General features: G+C 39.9%; 1 protein-coding gene across 1 annotated transcript; it reads left to right on the top strand.

Annotated features, from left to right (window-relative positions):
• The first annotated feature begins 109 nt into the window (after positions 1-109).
• Positions 110-18,538, top strand: taf10 (TAF10 RNA polymerase II, TATA box binding protein (TBP)-associated factor). Its single transcript, XM_028807747.2, has 5 exons — positions 110-451; positions 2,588-2,745; positions 9,859-9,923; positions 15,584-15,698; positions 18,294-18,538. The coding sequence occupies exons 1-5, from the start codon at positions 304-306 to the stop codon at positions 18,381-18,383; spliced, it is 576 nt and encodes a 191-aa protein (XP_028663580.1). The 5' UTR covers positions 110-303; the 3' UTR covers positions 18,384-18,538.
• Positions 18,539-18,903: the final 365 nt, after the last annotated feature.

The raw sequence follows: 18,903 nt of genomic DNA, 5'->3' as shown, positions 1-18,903 counted from the left end.
AATTTGATGACAATTCTGCCAGTTTCCTCCAGCCACGCCCTTTACACCGCCCCTCAACGTAAAGCCTATGGGATTCAGTTAAGTGCGCGCCAACAGGAACCTTATTCCGACGAGTCGAGTTGTACCCGGACAAATTAGCTTGAACAATTTGTTTGTTTTTCTTGTATTGAAGAGGTTTCGAAATGACTGCTCTACTTTGGTAAAGGAAAAACAGGCATTCACAGTAATTTATTTATTTTTTATTTCATACAGCGAACGATATAAGAAAGTATATATATATTTGTGGATTTTCGTTTCGTAAAAATGAACGCGGACAATGCGCAGCCCGTGGTGTCAGGCGCTGCATCTATCAGCTCCTTATCCGCTAGCAGCGCGACGGTGAGCAGCGGCGGCAGTAGCAGTAGTAGCAGCACCTCCAGTAGCAGCGTCGTATCCACCACATCTGTTACAGGTGAGTGTTTAGTTAAATCCACGAACATCTACGTTGTGCTGTTGCTAATTCTGGTAACCGGATTTTCTCGTTCTTCTGGTATAGATTACTTGTGTCAAGCACTTTACGCAGTTCCTTTTAACGCTCCTGAATTGTTAGAAGTCCCGAGGTAAGAATATCCAATCCAGATGCGTCCCGTTACTAAACTTGGCGAGTTCTCTAAGAGATTTGTGCATTCGCTGCAGTTTGATGAAAAAGTTTTCCCCCAGAGAATTTACAAATGTTAACCATGTTAAAGTTACGTGCTCTTTCCCCTAGCGAGTGTGACAACCTGTGGACACGGAGACAAGCAGCATACTCAACATAGCCGCCTGACCAGAATCGTGTTTCTAGTGCTAAAGACTAAAGTACCACTTAACATTTGATGTAGTTAAGTAGCATTCAGAAATAACAGAAGAACACAATGTGATAAGGAGCAGTGAGTGCACTGAAAACCGCGCTCTGCAATAAGAAAATCAATTACAGAGCACGAGTACCTTTGTATCGTTTCACATATGTGAATGTATTAATATGCTTGTTCAATACACCGATCTGCCACGGCATTAAAATCACTGACAGGTGAATCGAATAACGTCGATTTTCTCGTTACAATGACACCTGTCCAGGGGAGGGATATATTAGGCAGCATGTGAACAGCCAGTTCTTGAACGTGCTGGAATCGGGAAAAATGAACAAGCGCAAGGATCTGAGCGACACTGACAAGGGCCAAATTGTAATGGCTAGGCAACTGGGTCAGAGCATCATCAAAACGGCGGGTCTTGCGGGGTCTTTCTTCCTGGACCTACCAAAAGTGGTCCAAGCGCGGACAAACGGCGACAGGGTCATAGGCGCCCAAGGCTGATGAATGCGCATGGGGAGCGAAGGCTAGCTGCAATATTAGGCGGGTGGTTTTAATGACGTAGCTAATCGGCGTGAATGCTGTTAATGAGCTGGTTTACTCTAAAAAGTAAAATTTAAAGAATGATGTTCGGATTCAGCGGGTTGGAAAATGGATGGATGGATAACTTAAATTTTTTTATTTAAAATTAACATGATTTTCTTGAGAATGAAAAACTGCACTCTGGTCATCTGTAGACATTGTTGCCTTTTTTGTCAGAAATATTCACCTAAGTATGTTTGCCAACTTCTTTTTATGAAATCGCTTCAGTTGTGTGTTCTTTTACAGTCTTTTTGACAACCTGCACATACAAACTGAATTTGAGGGTGAAAACATGTTTAGGTACTTTGATCAAAACTGTTATCCCCCAAGAGCCACCGTTGTCATTTTGTTAATGATACTGTTGTTCCAGTCTTGAATCCAGATCACATGTGTTTCAAGCAGAGGCAAAATAGCTATATCTCACCCCAAAAAATAATTAAGTGATTGTTCAGTTGCTTGGAAACGTCATTCACTAACATCATTTTTGAGAGTGTATTAACAATTGCAGTCTGGTATGCAATGCCCGCTTAAGCAACAGCAGATACTTTTGGCTTGTTCATAAATTCCTTTATGGAGGAAAGCTTTTTGATTGTTCCTTAGCTGTACATTAAATTAAGGTTTTACACAAAGGTAAGTTATTAAATGCAGGTGGTGTGTACATGTTTTCTTGTTTCCTTTTACTCTCTTAAAGTTTGCCAAACCTATAAAATTCCAGTTGAGGGTCAAAGTTTTGAAAGCTGTCTGCAAACTATTCAACTACTTTTAAATTCTTTAGTCAAACATTGGTCAGTAAATTTTTGTCAACTCCCTTTTATGGAAATTTCAGCTAAGGGCATGATTAGCAGCCTCCGTGGCTTGGAGTTTATATTGTCATTTTCTGTTGTTATCTGGACACATACTATTTTAATTATCAACGTCTTACCTTTATTTTCAATTCCATAGATTTGTTATTTTTTTTCTTTTTCTGTTGTATGCATCTGAATTTGCCCATGGGATAAATAAAGTTTATCTAACCTAATATAATGTAATATTTGTGTTATGAGGTTGTTTGCTTAGCACTTAAGTAGCGGCTCCTATGTGCATTCAGCGCCTTTTGCATGGTTATTTTCCTCTTTAACTCAACACCATTTGAAAAATATTCCTGGTAATTCATTAAATCATTTGTTTCCATTATTCAGCACCAGCAGTGACGCCAGCTGCTGCTCCTCCATCTGAAACATCTGTTTCCAACGGGGTTTACATGCCGCCTGGTATCACCAATGGAGATATGAAGCCTGTCATTTCTACAACACCTTTAGTAGATTTTCTTATGCAGCTAGAAGACTACACACCAACAGTAAGTAAATATTTTTGTAACAGTGAATCATATTCAAAAATATTGGCAGTAATAGAATGCAGTTACACGTGTTAGTTGACTAGATTACATGCGGTGCATGCTTTTTAACAGTTCTTTACAATAGCATGTAGTTAAAAGCAGAGTCCAGATAGACTTGTGGTGGCTCAGTAGGTTTGAGACTAAAACATGCATACATAGTACATATTTCTTACATTTTTCAAAGAAGTACCTGATGGAGAGTTAAAATCTCTGTTGAATTCTCAAGGGAAAATTGTTGGATGCTTTGGACCAGAATGGCTTGCAGGTCTGGAGCTCTACCAATAAATTACAATTTTGATTTATTATATTGTTGCAAGTGTTACAGCCATGAGGTAGTTTTTAGTGTAAAGTGAAAATTGAGGATATATTTGTTCGCTCTATGCATACACAAATACACTTGCATATTTCCTTTCCTCTTTCGTGAGTTTCAAAATACTAATTCTTTTAAGTTTCACTTAAGCAGCAGGAGACATTAGCTAGTGTATAAGCAGCTTACACACACACACACACACACCTCTCCTGGGACCTCATGTACAACGCCATGTGTAGAATTCACACTAAAACATGGCATACGGATAAAAATAGAAATGTGAGTACACACAAAAGAAAAATCAGATGCATAAAACTGCGTAAGCAAAGTTCCACGCACTTCCGTCTCTCCCAGAGTTTCACCTGTTTGAATTTGCAAATTAGTATAAATAGCCTCTTCTTTTCAGTGTTTTATTCAAAGACAGTGGCAAGCGCATGTAAAAAAAAAATTTAATTAATTAATTAAAAAAAGGAGAATTCAAGTGAAGGCAAAATGAAGGTCTGCTCAGTGAAGTGGAGACTTGGAAAAATGTACTATTTGGTGGCTTAACCTTTAAGTACTTGCGCTGGTGTATTTTGTACACCAATCTCGGTTATTTTTGTCCAACATCCTTTTACTTGAACCTACCAGCAGCATCCATCGTCTATCCTCAGCTTGATTCACTACAAGTACAGTGTCGCGATGGTTTCCCTCCAGTGTTCCCCCAGCCAGTTTTATGAGTGGATGTACGGCTGTAAGTTCCATAAGGTGCATTTGGTACACCGCATGGGTACTTACATATGTATGACAGTGATGAGATGTTCTTCTTACAATGACTTCGTCTGCAAAGAACATTCAACAACTGAAGTGAAATGTGATGCATGTGCAAATCCTGCAGTGGATGAAAGTGTGACCGGTGATGAATGAGCACTGAAGAAGTGGATCAGATTTATTTTCAGCAAGTCCTAGATTGTGTCATACTATTCAGTAATATTAATGAAATATTTAAATCACATTAAAAACATGAACAATTTAAAATTATTGCAATATTTTATGTTACAACCTCACAGCATACATTTAAACATTTTAACATGGGTGCATAAAGTTCTCCGAGCGAGTATGTATGAGATGAGAAATGGTGCGAGTAGTTAAGGGTTAAGCAGTGGTATAAGTAACAGAATGAAATTGACAGAGTGGTAGAGCATGGCAGAGGCACTCAAAAGTTCAAGTTCAGAAAGTCACACCGTGCCCAAAATAAAAAAAAAAAAAGTGGTCACATATAAAAAGTGTGTCATAGCCCACCATCTGGGGAGAAATAAAGGTCTATGTCTAGATTAAAGTCGACATTTCAACTTTAACCTTGAAATTTCAATTTTAATGTTGTAATTTTATTTTGCCATTAATCTAGAACATTGTAAACTTTTATCTTAAAATTGATTTTTAATTTACTAGAGTTTCTCAAACCACATCATAACTAAAGTAGCACATAAAATGCTTCATATTTGAAGTGTTTCCCAACCCAGCCGTTAATCTCTACATGCTTCTTAAACGGGCTTTTTCTTACGCTGACAGGAGCACGCAGACAGAGATGGCCACACAGATTATATTAGATTCATGGTATTACAGCTGTATGAACATTTTTGAATACTAAGATGTATACTTGATATCATTTTCATGATAAACTGCATTAAAGTATGTATTAAACATGTGGGGAGCATGGTGGTGCAGCAGTGACGATGAGCTGGTGCACCGTCTAGGGATTGTTCATTCCTCGCGCACAATGCTTATAGGGATGGGTGCATCTTTGGATGGAACAATTTATTGCAGCAGTACTGTGTCTGTCAAATGTACCAACCAAATTCCTGTCCTTCCGTTTTCTTTCTCCATGTAAACAATCACCACACAATAAGCATCTGTAATAAATGTAAAACCAGCTATAAGCTTAGAATGCTGATTCTTCCAAACATTTAAGAAACATTGAAAAATCTTTGATATATATTTTAAATTATTCCATCCATTCTGGGTTGTGCCATTCTTTGCAAGCATCGAGAGCGAGGCAGGAACAATCCGCAAGATGGGACTCAAGCTCATCACAGGGTGAATATCAGCACACACATACAAGTGCTGGTCATAAAATTAGAATATCATGACAAAGTTGATTTATTTCAGTAATTCCATTCAAAAAGTGAAACTTGTATATTAGATTCATTCATTACACACAGACTGATGTATTTCAAATGTTTATTTCTTTTAATGTTGATGATTATAACTGACAACTAATGAAAGTCCCAAATTCAGTATCTCGGAAAATTAGAATATTGTGAAAAGGTTCAATATTGAAGACACCTGATGCCACACTGTAATCAGCTAATTAACTCAAAACACCTGCAAAAGCTTTTAAATGGTCTCTCAGTCTAGTTCTGTAGGCTACACAATCATGGGGAAGACTGCTGACTTGATAGTTGTCCAAAAGACGACCATTGACACCTTGCACAAGGAGGGCAAGACACAAAAAGTCATTGCTAAAGAGGCTGGCTGTTCACAGAGCTCTGTGTCCAAGCACATTAATAGAGAGGCGAAGGGAAGGACAAGATGTGGTAGAAAAAAGTGTACAACCAATAGGGATAACCGCACCCTGGATAGGATTGTGAAACAAAACCCATTCAAAAATGTGGGGGAGATTCACAAAGAGTGGACTGCAGCTGGAGTCAGTGCTTCAAGAACCACCATGCACAGACGTATACAAGACATGGGTTTCAGCTGTCGCATTCCTTGTGTCAAGCCACTCTTGAACAAGAGACAGCGTCAGAAACGTCTCGCCTGGGCTAAAGACAAAAAGGACTAGACTGCTGCTGAGTGGTCCAAAGTTATGTTCTCTGATAAAAGTAAATTTTGCATTTCCTTTGGAAATCAAGGTCCCAGAGTCTGGAGGAAGAGAGGAGAGGCACAGAATCCACGTTGCGTGAGGTCCAGTGTAAAGTTTCCACAGTCAGTGATGGTTTGGGGTGCCATGTCATCTGCTGGTGTTGGTCCATTGTGTTTTCTGAGGTCCAAGGTCAACGCAGCCGTCTACCAGGAAGTTTTAGAGCACTTCATGCTTCCTGCTGCTGACGAACTTTATGGAGATGCAGATTTCATTTTCCAACAGGACCTGGCACCTGCACACAGTTCCAAAGCTACCAGTACCTGGTTTAAGGACCATGGTATCCCTGTTCTTGATTGGCCAGCAAACTCGCCTGACCTTAACCCCATAGAAAATCTATGAGGTATTGTGAAGAGGAAAATGTAATACGCCAGACCCAACAATTCAGAAGAGCTGAAGGCCACTATCAGAGCAACATGGGCTCTCATAACACCTGAGCAGTGCCACAGACTGATCGACTCCATGCCACGCCGCATTGCTGCAGTAATCCAGGCCAAAGGAGCCCCAACTAAATATTGAGTGCTGTACATGCTCATACTTTTCATGTTCATACCTTTCAGTTGGCCAACATTTCTAAAAATCCTTTTTTTGCATTGGTCTTAATTGATATTCTAATTTTCCGAGATACTGAATTTGGGACTTTCATTAGTTGTCAGTTATAATCATCAACATTAAAAGAAGTAAACATTTGAAATACATCAGTCTGTGTGTGTTATGAATGAATCTAATATACAAGTTTCACTTTTTGAATGGAATTACTGAAATAAATCAACTTTGTCATGATATTCTAATTTTATGACCAGCACCTGTACACTAGTAACACCATTTTAGCATCACCAAATCCCCCATCCTGCATGCTTTTGGAAGGAAACCAAGACAGACAGAAGAAACCCACCAGGAAAACATACAATCTCCAGGCAGCGCTTCCTCTGCACTATCATTCCCCACACATGTTTAATTATTAACAGTGTACATTATTTAAATGAAGTTAACATTTTATCTGTAAAATATAATGTACATACTTTAATGCAGTTCATCATAAAAATGATATCAAGTGTATATCATAGTATTGTAACAGCACACAGCTCCAAGAGGATAGTTCCTGGAAATCTAATCGAATTAGAAGCCCGTCATCATTATGGGATGAGAAGTCAGTATGATCTGTAAATGCATACTCTTTTAATTCTTTTACTGTATCTGTGATGTCTTCTAACAACGCTAAAGCAGTCATGGAATAGTTTGGCCATTCCATGCACAATTATATTGTTACAAATTGATTTCAATCTGCAATTAATTTTGGCATATTTGATAAAACACATGTCTTGGATACGAATATGAAAAAGAAAGGGAAACCTCACAGAAACAGTAGCATTGCTTTGACAGTGGGTGTCTGCCATTTGCAAAACTGAGGAGAAACCTGCATGTATGCACGGTGTGAGGCTGCTGTGAAAATGTGGAAACGGGTGTACGCAGCATTTTTGTCTGAAGGCACCGTTTATATGAGAGGCCCTTGATGTTTGAGTAATTTGTATTGACAGTCTGTTTTCCTGTCAGATGAGTAAAAAAGGAAAAAACTAGTTGAAGCAACATCTCTCAATGTGCAGTAAATGAGGAACCATTAATTACCTAAGAATTGAAGTTGCACACACTGTTTCTCTGCTTTAAGATAGATGAGGTTGGAAATTCACCAGTACTTTTCAGGGTGCATAGTGTTAATATAAAGATCTGTGTTTTCAAGTGTTGCTTTTCTTATTTATTTATTTTTTTAATATGCTTGTTTTTTTTTTTTTTTTTTTTTTTTAAATTGAACAAGTCATAAGTACTTCATATCTTAAAAATAATATGCAGGGGGGTAATAATTTTAATAGTATAAATGTAAAGGAATAAAAAGAACAAACATAATGGTGCACTTAGAATTTTTAACCTATATTTTAATATATATATACTTTATTTTTATTATGAATTGTAATATGAGCGCTATATAGCGCCTGACCCGGCACAGACTCAGGCAGAGGCACGTACTTAATAAACAGTCTTTTATTTCATCTTCAGCCATGGGGCACGCCTTCCCCGTTTCCCACAGGCCCAACACAGTCCCAAAAGCACTTAAATACAGAACACTCACAAACCACACTTCTTCTCTCTACCTCAGCACCACCACTCCTCCTCAGGCTTAGTCCTCCTCCTCCCGACTCTGGCTCTCCCGAGTGGTGGTGGCTGGCCTTTTTTATACCCCACCCGGAAGCGTTCCAGGTGCTTGGTCACCTGGGCCTAATTGCATTTCCGAGTGGGGCTGAGGAATTGACCAGCCGGGCTGGAAAGTCCATGCAGCTCCCCCTGGCGGCCATCCAAGCCCCCAACCAGGCTGTGGAGGTGCCAGGCTGGGGAATCCTCATCCGCCAGGGAGGCTGCCACCAAGCGTCCCGGAGGAGGTATTGAGCTGCCCGTGGTGGCTCCCCCGGAGCAGATGCAGCAGAGGCGTCCCTGCCGGGCATGGAACCCGGCTGTCCTTTACAGAATATTCAACCTTACAGCTGTCCATTCATCTATACACTTAATAATATTGTCATCCAGTTCAGGTTAATGGGGAGTGAGTGCCTATCATAGTGGTGCCAACCTTTGAGAATGCACCACTCCATAGCAGGGCACACTTGTACATGCACATACTTAGTTTTCAATTAAATTAAATTAAGCTGACCTGACCATATTTGGAAACAGGGAAGGGAAAACCCTCACTGACACTGGGTGAATGTGGAATCTGCAATCAGGAGATGCCCGCTACTGTTGTAGCAGGAAAAATTCAGACAAGTGTTAGGCCAAGTGATCATCTGCAGCAGTAAGAAAATGAATTGCTCATTATGCTCATTTCAATATGAAATTTTCAAGTCGGATATTAAAAAAAAAAAAAAAATCCACATTTGCAAGATATTGGTGTGGCTTGCCTTATAATATTGCTTTGAAGCACTAGGCAGAATGCTGTAATGATATGATACCTAATAAGTTAGCAGTAGTACAGCATCGTAGAGGTGTAGTTAGTGAAACAGATGAAACAAAATAAGTCAATGCTAAAAGAACTGGGAAATAGAGTTTTGCATGGGTGTTGAAAATCAAATCCCACACCCACCTGTACTTGCTGCAGTTTGTAGTACACTAGTTCTCAATACACTTATACAATAGATGGCCATTTTCTGATGCTGCACAACAATTTGTTACTTAGAAGTAGCATTCCTTAATAAAGTGCTGATGCTTCTGTCCAAATTTATTTTATTTACAACAGCTTCAGAGACACGTGTACAGATTCTGGCATAGACACTGGCTCTTTGGACTTGGCAATCCAAGTTCTCATAGGTTCATATGAGTTTCCTCCCAACTTCCTGAAGGCTGTACACCCTAGGATTGACTGGTAACATTGAAGTGGCATGTGATGAGTGTGTGTGTATCCCGTTGACTGTTACCCCTTAGTCCTTACTCCTTTTCATACAGAAGAAATGGGTGGATAAAAATAAAATGGAACCAAATGTAACAATGACATGCTCTTACCTTCAAAGAGCAACCTTATTTTACAAATTAAGTAAAACTGTCCAGAAATTACCCTTAAAAAGTAGCCTCCCTCTAATTCAATCAGAGTTAATTTTAATGTCACACTATTTTGGATACAGTAAGTTATTTGCATCATTTTTTGAAATGGTTTTGTTGCATCCTATTGTTACTTACATTTACTGTTAGCTTGTTACACTTATCTTTTAAAGATTTTTTTATTGTTGTTGTGGTGTGTGTGTTTGTGTGGTGTTCAGTTCATTTTTGTTTGTTTTAATACCCCAACTTTTCCTTATTTGTTATGGCTTTGTCTTTCTCTGTTTAGATCCCTGATGCTGTGACGGGATACTATTTAAACCGGGCAGGATTTGAAGCATCTGACCCCAGAATGTAAGTTGACTCTAGTGTAACAGGGGTTATGGGAAGCATATTTGTGTAACAAATTGCTTCACAATTTTCCATCTTTTGATTTGTAAATGTACGTATAGCCATTATGCTAAGAATCTCTCCTAGGATTTAGAATTGTTAATGTGATGAGTGGATGGCTTTATCACTGATTCATGCTTTTGAATAATAGTGTTTTGAAAGTAATTTGGAGCGAAATGAGAACTGCAGAGACTCTGGCAGGGTGTGCACATGACCAAATCTACTGGCATTATTTTGGTTGAGGAGCAAGGGAATCATCTGTGTTAAATCGGCCCATACTTTGTGATGATTGCATTGTTTTTCAAAACAAAACTGCTCAAGGGAATGTAAAAATCTCGGTAGACATACATAGCATGTTGTGCCCATAGACTAAGATGTGGAGTGCTGATGTAGGCTTTAAAAAATAAGTCTCTTGTCACAAGCTGCATGATAGCACCCTCACCTTTGGCATGAATTTACTGTGTTTACCTCAAGGAGTTTTGCTTCCAGACTAGCTTTCCATTTTTGTTTTCACCTTCAGTTTTTTACCATCTATACAAGAGTTCCTATGGCAGTCTTTCACATAGTACATTTCTATGGTCACCACTTCCATCACTGTCTCATAAAAGCAACACACTTAGAACAGACCCCTGATGCAGCCTTTCAGAACTTTCACATATCCCATTTACTGTTCTGAACACTGCTTGTGCTTCCTCCTGCATTGGTTATTGTCTGCTGTGATGTTATTTATCCACACTTAATTTTCTCAATGTCCACCTCACCATTTATTGTGGCTCCCAGTCAAATGCCTTTTCTAGATCTGTGCAGCTTTTTTCCCTCTGCTTGATTATTATTTTGATCAGTTACCTTCCTAGGCCTGAACCTAACTGCATTTTTTAATTCTCAATTGATCACCATTTTCTTTTTACACTGGAATTGCACACCTCCATCCATCTATTTTCCAACCCGCTGAATCCGAACACAGGGTCACGGGGGTCTGCTGGAGCCAATCCCAGCCAACACAGGGCACAAGGCAGGGAACCAATCCTGGGCATGGTGCCAACCCACCGCAGGACACACACAAACACACCCACACACTAAGCATACACTAGGGCCAATTTAGAATCGCCAATCCACCTAACCTGCATGTCTTTGGACTGTGGGAGGAAACCGGAGCGCCCGGAGGAAACCCACGCAGACACGGAGAGAACATGCAAACTCCACGCAGGGAGGACCCGGGAAGCGAACCCAGGTCCCCAGGTCACTCAACTGTGAGGCAGCAGCGCTACCCACTGCGCCACCGTGCCGCCCATTGCACACCTTGTTTCCAATATTTAAGAATTCTCCCATCTAGCACATTTGGGTTGCACAGGGCTGTCAGCCATTCAACTTCAGGGTTGTCTGATGCCTTGAACATTTTCCAGGGCCACTTCACTTGAGCCTGCCATTTTCCCCTTCTTCTTCTTCGTTTTTAGGGCTTTCACAATTTGCTCTTTCAAAAATGTCAAGTTAGAGGCTTCTTTTTTTCTCACAACAAACATACTTGTTCAATTTCTTTACCTTATTTGTGAAATTCTCCATGTACTTCTTTCAGGTTTCCTTAATACCAATTACCATCAGGCATGATGTTCCCTCCAGTATTTTTTTTTCCAGGCAATTCCTGCATACTATATTCTGTAACTGCTGTTTACTTCATGATACTGAACACATTACTTTTTCATTCCTTCCACTACACAGTTAAAAATTCTCACCTTTTAGTGATTTTGTTCTTTCACAAGAGCTTTTCTAGCCTTATGCTTCCTTATAGACCATCTTGTCATCTTTTGCCTTTGTTTGCTGCCAGCCCTATTAACATTTCTTCTTTGTATTGTCATTCCACAACCATGTCACCTTGTCTGTCTATACCCACTTCATCCAACTGCAGATTTCTTTGTTTTCAATCAAACACTTGTTCATTTACTCCCATTTGCCATTCAGACCTGATGCTTCAGAAACTGTTCTTAGTCTTTTATTTATTTCTCATGTTCTACTCCTTTAGCCTTAGTACAATCAACTATTCTTCATACATCTGACGGTAATGTTTCCTGCAACTGAGTGATATTGTGATACACAAACTTCTCCATGATTCGCTATGCATTTTTCATCAAGACTGCATCTTCTCACCGACCAATAGTCTACCCTGTTACTTACAGCAAAAGATTGAAATGTTGTTCTTAAACAAGTGTTGTACAAGATTATGTTCTTACAACATCAAATTCCAGAATCCTGTTGTCCCAGTACAATCATTTTCCCTGAGGAACCTCAGACATCACCCTCATCAGCTTATCCCAAAAGTCATCTTTTTGTCTTTATCGCTTCTGCCAACTTGTGGGAGCATGTACGAAGACTACATTCAATAGTCTTTTGCTAGCAATTACCTAAAGTACAAGACATCACCCTTTTCACCTCCACCCATTTTTTGAACACACCAACCCCAGCATCACTGCTTCCTGGGTAGAAAAGCTTATCTTCCACAAATCCCACTAAGAATTCTCTTGCCTTTACATTTCTCAATGCTGTCCTCTGCACCACATACATCTGTTGCCCTTTTGCTCGACGCTTCTACTTTTCCAATTTTTTCCTTCCTCCTCTTCCCATCATGCTCCCAATATTCCAGGTCTTAGTTCTTCCATCCATCCATTCATTTTCCAACCCGCTGAATCCGAACACAGGGTCACGGGGGTCTGCTGGAGCCAATCCCAGCCAACACAGGGCACAAGGCAGGGAACCAATCCCGGGCAGGGTGCCAACCCACCGCAGGACACACACACAAACACCAAACACACACTAGGGACAATTTAGAATCGCCAATCCACCTAACCTGCATGTCTTTGGACTGTGGGAGGAAACCGGAGCGCCTGGAGGAAACCCACGCAGACACGGGGAGAACATGCAAACTCCACACAGGGAGGACCCGGGAAGCGAACCCAGGTCCCCAGATCTCCCAACTGCGAGGCAGCAGCGCTACCCACTGCGCCACCATGCCGCCCCGGTCTTAGTTCTTACACTCTCTTATTCATATCTTTTGCTCACTGTGTTTCCTTCATCTCTGCAGTCTATCAGGTTTAGGACTGTCATAAATTAGCCTGTGGTTTAGCCAGGTTCTTCATCTTCCTGTTGGATGTAGACAAATTGATGTGCCTGTGGTGTATTGGGGCTATAACCTGCCCATGCTTTGTAATTCTTATTAAATGGGGTAATGGAACAGAAAAACACTTTAAAGGCCAGATACCCCTCCTGATTCAAGCCTCTTTTAATCACCTGTGATGACATGCAAGATGGAAGATGATGTTATTTTAAACCCCCTAATGATTTAACATTGCATCAATCTCTTTACTAACTGTAAAATGTGCACCTAAACTGTCTTATCAGTTTTAATGGTGACTCTGTCCAAAACAAGCATATATGTCTATTATAATAAAAAAATCCCAAGACGAGACATGACTTTTTCAGAGAGAAACTTTCACGTCCCGTGAGACGAGACTTTGTGCCAAGAGATTTAACCATGCCCAGGGCTGGAAATAAAAGACAAAGAGTAGATGACAAAGTAGAACGTTGTAAAGAATTCAAAAACGTTGGCATGATACACATGCAAAGCAGGATAGAGATAATGAAAGTACAAAAATTAGAAAGTATCAAAAAAATGATAGTAAAGATCACATTAGCGCAAACAAATGGAAATTATTATTCGGTGAAATAGTGGAACAGTGAAAAGAGATTGAATATATTGTTTGGCTTTAAACTTTAAGTCGGAGACTTGTACATCGTCTAATTCGTGTTGCTATCAGGGAAAAGTAGTGTTTCTTCCCAATGAAAAGGCGTATCCACGAGAATTAAGATTTGTTGTTTGGTGAAAGTAAAATCCACATACGCGAGCGGCAGAGACGTGAAGTGGCTGGTGTGTAGCACAGGCCGGTGTCATGGTGAGCAAAGCCCCCTAGTTTAAAAAAAAAAAAATTTCTATTTTTATACGTTTGAGGATTTTCAGGCCCTGACTAACCCCGACAACCAAAGAAAAGTACAAAATCATGCTTTTGATTTAGGTAGCTGTCAATTTGTATCCATTCATCATGCATCGCTATACTTTTCAAGAGTAACAGTAACATTGATATCTTTGACTTAATCCTAGCCAATCATGTAGGTTGATTACATATATCCTTTATTGGTTCTTGATTAAATGTGACCAGCTCGCAAAACTTGTAGCTTACATTGACTTGATTCTTTTCCCCAGTGAGCAGGTAAGATGCCATTGCATGTGTGCTACTAAGGAGTTACTCCAAAACTTTCTTTGTTCTTTGCTTGAAGAGGTGTTGGTGAGGCCAGCAGTTGATGCTGGCCCTGTGGCCTGCACATGGATCCCAGTGCAGTAACAGAGACCCAGTACTGTAAAAATTGTCCTTCGGAGAGGCATAAAACCAAGCCTGACTATCTGTGGTCATAAAAGATCCCTGGGCATCCTCTGACAGCCGTACGGTGTACCCCAGTAGCCTGGCTAAATTGTCCCCATGTAATTTTCCATTCTTGTCACCTAATAACCTCCTATCTATAAGTGGCTTTCTCTCTCACCCCTTCCCAACCCAATAACTACTGTGTGGTAAGCTTACTGGTGCAAGAATGGCTGCCGTCGCATAATCCAGGTAGATGCTACACGTTGGTGGTGGTTCCCTTTGTGTATGTAAAACCCTCTGAGTAGGTTATAAAAGTGCTGTATAAATGTGACTGCCATTCTGTCCATTCCAGTGAGATGTAAAATGGAGCACTGACTAGGTTAAAAATGTAAATTAATGTGACTTTAGCCTTTGTTTTAAACTTGTTTTGTTTTGCGTATATCTGTAAAGATGCATTTTTGCAGCCTCCTACCTGAAGTTACTTCCCCTCTGGCATTTGAAAACCGATCCTGTACTCACTGTGGAGTGCAAAAAGCAAGTTGACACCCCCTGCCCACTGCCTCCCCTCCTACCCCTCAAGCTGGGAAACTAGAGCATGTATGGGAGTTTGCAGGGCATGCTAGGACATGATACGCTGCCATCTGAAACAAACCCAGATCTTATTACAAAGAACCATTTTGATCCTGCCCACCAGAGACTAAAGTACAGTACAGCCTGAATCAAATGCTGTCTTTTTTTCCTCTCAATATTATTAATGTGCATACTCGTCTGTCTTATACTTCTGACATATAGGAATGAGGAATGGAAAACCATGTTCAATGCAGTTTACTGCCCCCCTACAGTTATTAGTCCTGTTTTGTGCAGAAACATTTAACATGAAGTAACAATACAGTCTGCACTACAACATACCGTCCTCACAGGTGGTGCAGTGGTAGTGCTGCTGCTGTGCAGTAAGGAGATTGTGGGTTCGCTTCCCGGGTCCGCCTTGTTTGGAGAGCGCTTTGAGAAGTGAGAAAAGCGCTATATAAATGTAAAAAATGAAAAGAATTATTACTGTGTTAGACACTGGTCACATGACAAAGCAGTGTCAAGAAACACTAAAAAATATACAGCAGTACCAAATAAAATCCTTTGGTTAAGGACATGGTTAATGTTGTGAGATTTCTTAATGTACTAAGATACATTGTGTTAATACATTTGTTTTTCTGTTAATTGTAGCATTCGTTTAATTTCCCTCGCTGCCCAGAAGTTCATCTCTGACATTGCAAACGATGCCTTGCAGCACTGTAAAATGAAAGGAACAGCCTCCGGAAGCTCCAGAAATAAAACAAAGGTATTGCACGGAAAATGTACAGACAACGTAACTAACTTCTGCATGGCAAACACTCGAGTGTTTTACAACAAGGAAATGTGCTGTGCTTTATTACAGAAAAAGCGGATTGCCTCGGCACCTTTGTGTGTTTAATCCTTGTTTGGAATGCCCAAGAACAGGGGTGTCCAACTGCGGTTCTGGAGAGCTACGGTGGCTGCAGGTTTTCATTCTCACACTTTTCTTAGTGACCAGTTTTTGCTTCTAATTCACTTCTTTCGCTTTAAGTTGAGTTGACTTGCTTTTTTTCCTTAATCAGCAGCTAAACAATAATGAGATACAAAACAAGCCAACACATGACCAGCTAGCTAACCTGTGTCCATCACACAATGTCTGAAAGTAAAGAAAGGTGAAGGTCTCAGTAATGTTGATCTGTTCAGGTCCAGAAAGCATTTTGAGAGCACTCTTGGAAAAAAGTAAATTGAGAGTTTTGGAAATGTCTGCTGTGGTAGAGTGGGAGCAGCAACAAGTCATGGAAGTAAGTAACAGGGTTAATGAATCCGCTTCTAACTTAGAAATTGGTTGGCGTTTGAGGTCCAGCTTAGGTGGTCATGTTTTGGGTCACATCACATCTCATTTCTGTTTGGGTGTCATATAAGGAAAAAATGAAGCAATTCAGAGGACTGAATCTTAATGAACTTTTCACTTCATTTTAACTGATTTGTAGTTTAACAGCAAAGACTGGTCACTAATTAAATAAAGAGAATGAAAACCTGTAGCCACAGGAGATCTTCAGGACCAGAGCAGCAAATGCCTGGAGTAGACGACTAAATGATATTTTAAAGGACAGTGTGATTGATTGACATAGTCTGTACTATGTTCTGTGTCTGCATACAAAGAGGTGTGAAAAGGTATTTGCCTCTTTCCTAATTTCTTATTTTTTTGCATGTTTGCCACACTTAAATGTTTCAGATCATCAAGTAAATTTAAAAATTAGACAAAGATAACCCAAGTAAACACAAAATGCAGTTTTTAAGTGATGATTTTATTTAGTAAGGAAAAAAAAAACTATCCAAACTTACATAGCTCTGTGTGAAAAAGTAATTCTCCCCCCCTTGTTAAATCATGAAGTAACACTGGTTAACCACATTTTTTGGAAAGCCGAGTTCAATTCACTAGCCACACACCCAGGCCTGATCACTGCCAGACCTGTTGAATCAAGAGATCACTGAAGTAGAAGCTATCAGACAAAGTGAAGTAGGCCAAAAGATCCCAAAAAGGAAGACACCATGTCACGATCTAAAGAAATTCAGGAAAAGATGAGAAACAAAGTAATTGACATCTGTCAGTCTGGATAAGATTATAAAGCCATTTCTAAAGCTTTGGGACTCCAGTGAACCACGGTGAGAGCCATTATCCACAAATGGAGAAAACATGGAACAGTGGTGAACCTTCCCAGGAGTGGCCGGCCTACAAAAATTACCCCAAGAGTGCAGTGACGATTCATCCAAGAGGTCACAAAAGAACCCAGAACCATATCTAAAGAACTGCAGGCCTCACTTGCCTCAGTTAAGGCAAGTGTTTATGACTCAACCATAAGAAAGAGACTGGGCAAAAATGGCATGCATGGCAGAGTTCCAAGGCGAAAACCACTGCTGACCAAAAAGAATATAAAGGCTCGTCTCACTTTTGCCAAAAAACATCTTGATGATCTCCAAAACTTTTGTTTCATCAATCCACAGAATATTTTCCCAAAAGTTGAACATTTTGGAAGGTGTGCATCCCGTTACATCTGTCATAAAAGTAACACAGCATTTCAGAAAAAGAACATCATACCAACAGATAAACATGGTGGTGGTAGTGTGATGGTCTGGGGCTGCTTTGCTGCTTCAGGACCTGGATGATTTGCTGTGATTGATGGAACCATGAACTCTGCTCTCTACCAAAAAATCCTGAAGGAGAATGTCTGGCCATCATTTTGTTACACCTCAGGCTGAAGCGCACTTGGGTTCTGCAGCAGGACAATGATAAAAATACACCAGCAAATGGTTTAAAAAAACAAAACAAATGAAGGTTTTGGAGTAGCCTAGTCAAAGTCCAGACTTGAATCCAATTGAAATGCTGTGGCATGACCTTAAAAAAGCGTTTCATGCTCAGAAAACCTCTAATGTGGCTGAATTGAAATAATTCAGCAAAGAAGAGTGGGTCAAAATTCCTCCACAGCGACGTGAAAGACTCGTTGCCAGTTATCACAAACGTTTGATTGCAGTTGTTGCTGCTAAGGGTGGCACAACCAGTTATTAGGTTTAGGGGGCAATTACTTTTTCACATAGGGCCATATATAGATTTAGGTAGCTTTTTTTTCCTTAATAAATAAAATCATCGCTTAAAAACTTCATTTTGTGTTTATTTGGGTTACCTTTGTCTAATATTTAAATTTGTTTGATGATCTGAAACATTTAATTGTGACAAACACGCAAAAAAATAAGAAATTAGGCAGGGTGCAAATACTTTTTCACAGCCTTGTTTTTTAAAGACTTAATTGCCTGAAAGGGAGTGTGGGGAAGTGTTAAATGTATTATCAGTTTTATATTTTTTACTCAATACTTTTACTCCTAGGATAAAAAGTACACATTGACAATGGAAGACCTGAGTCCAGCACTTGCTGAATACGGCATTAATGTCAAGAAACCTCACTACTTTACGTGAGGCTGGAATGATGGAAAAAGCAAGATATCAAGCTTCACCAAGCCAACATATTTTATGCAGACAAATTTCATTTTTTTTTTTTTAATTTGTTGAGTTTCTTTGTTAAACTGCTTGTAAAAATTAAAGTTGGGAAAACAATTAAAACCCTTTTTGTATTTTTTAGAATTGCGTATATTTCTTGTGTATTTTTTAATGCTTTGGATCAAGCCCTGCCTTTTGGAAATACTGGAGCTAATTTCACTTGTAAGTAGTAATCAGCAGTAAGCAAATGTTCGGAGAGTTCAGTTTGCCCCGAGTTGGGTGAAATCATGGAAATGTTCAGGAACTTCATCAAACTTCATTGAAGTCAACGAGGAAAGAGAAACCTAACTAGTTTTGAGTGGATTACTATGGTGCAGTGGTCTTTTAAGTGTTCCTGAAGACTAGGGAAATGCCTGCCAACTATGCTTGACCAATTGCTGTGGCTGAAAATGGTGCACCACCGCCCCTTAAACAACAAAAGATGCAAACAAAATAAAAC

The sequence above is a fragment of the Erpetoichthys calabaricus genome, chromosome 8 (genome assembly GCF_900747795.2).
Source record: "Erpetoichthys calabaricus chromosome 8, fErpCal1.3, whole genome shotgun sequence".
NCBI classification, from domain to species: Eukaryota; Metazoa; Chordata; class Cladistia; order Polypteriformes; family Polypteridae; genus Erpetoichthys; species Erpetoichthys calabaricus.
This window is presented reverse-complemented; position numbering and strand designations above follow the sequence as displayed.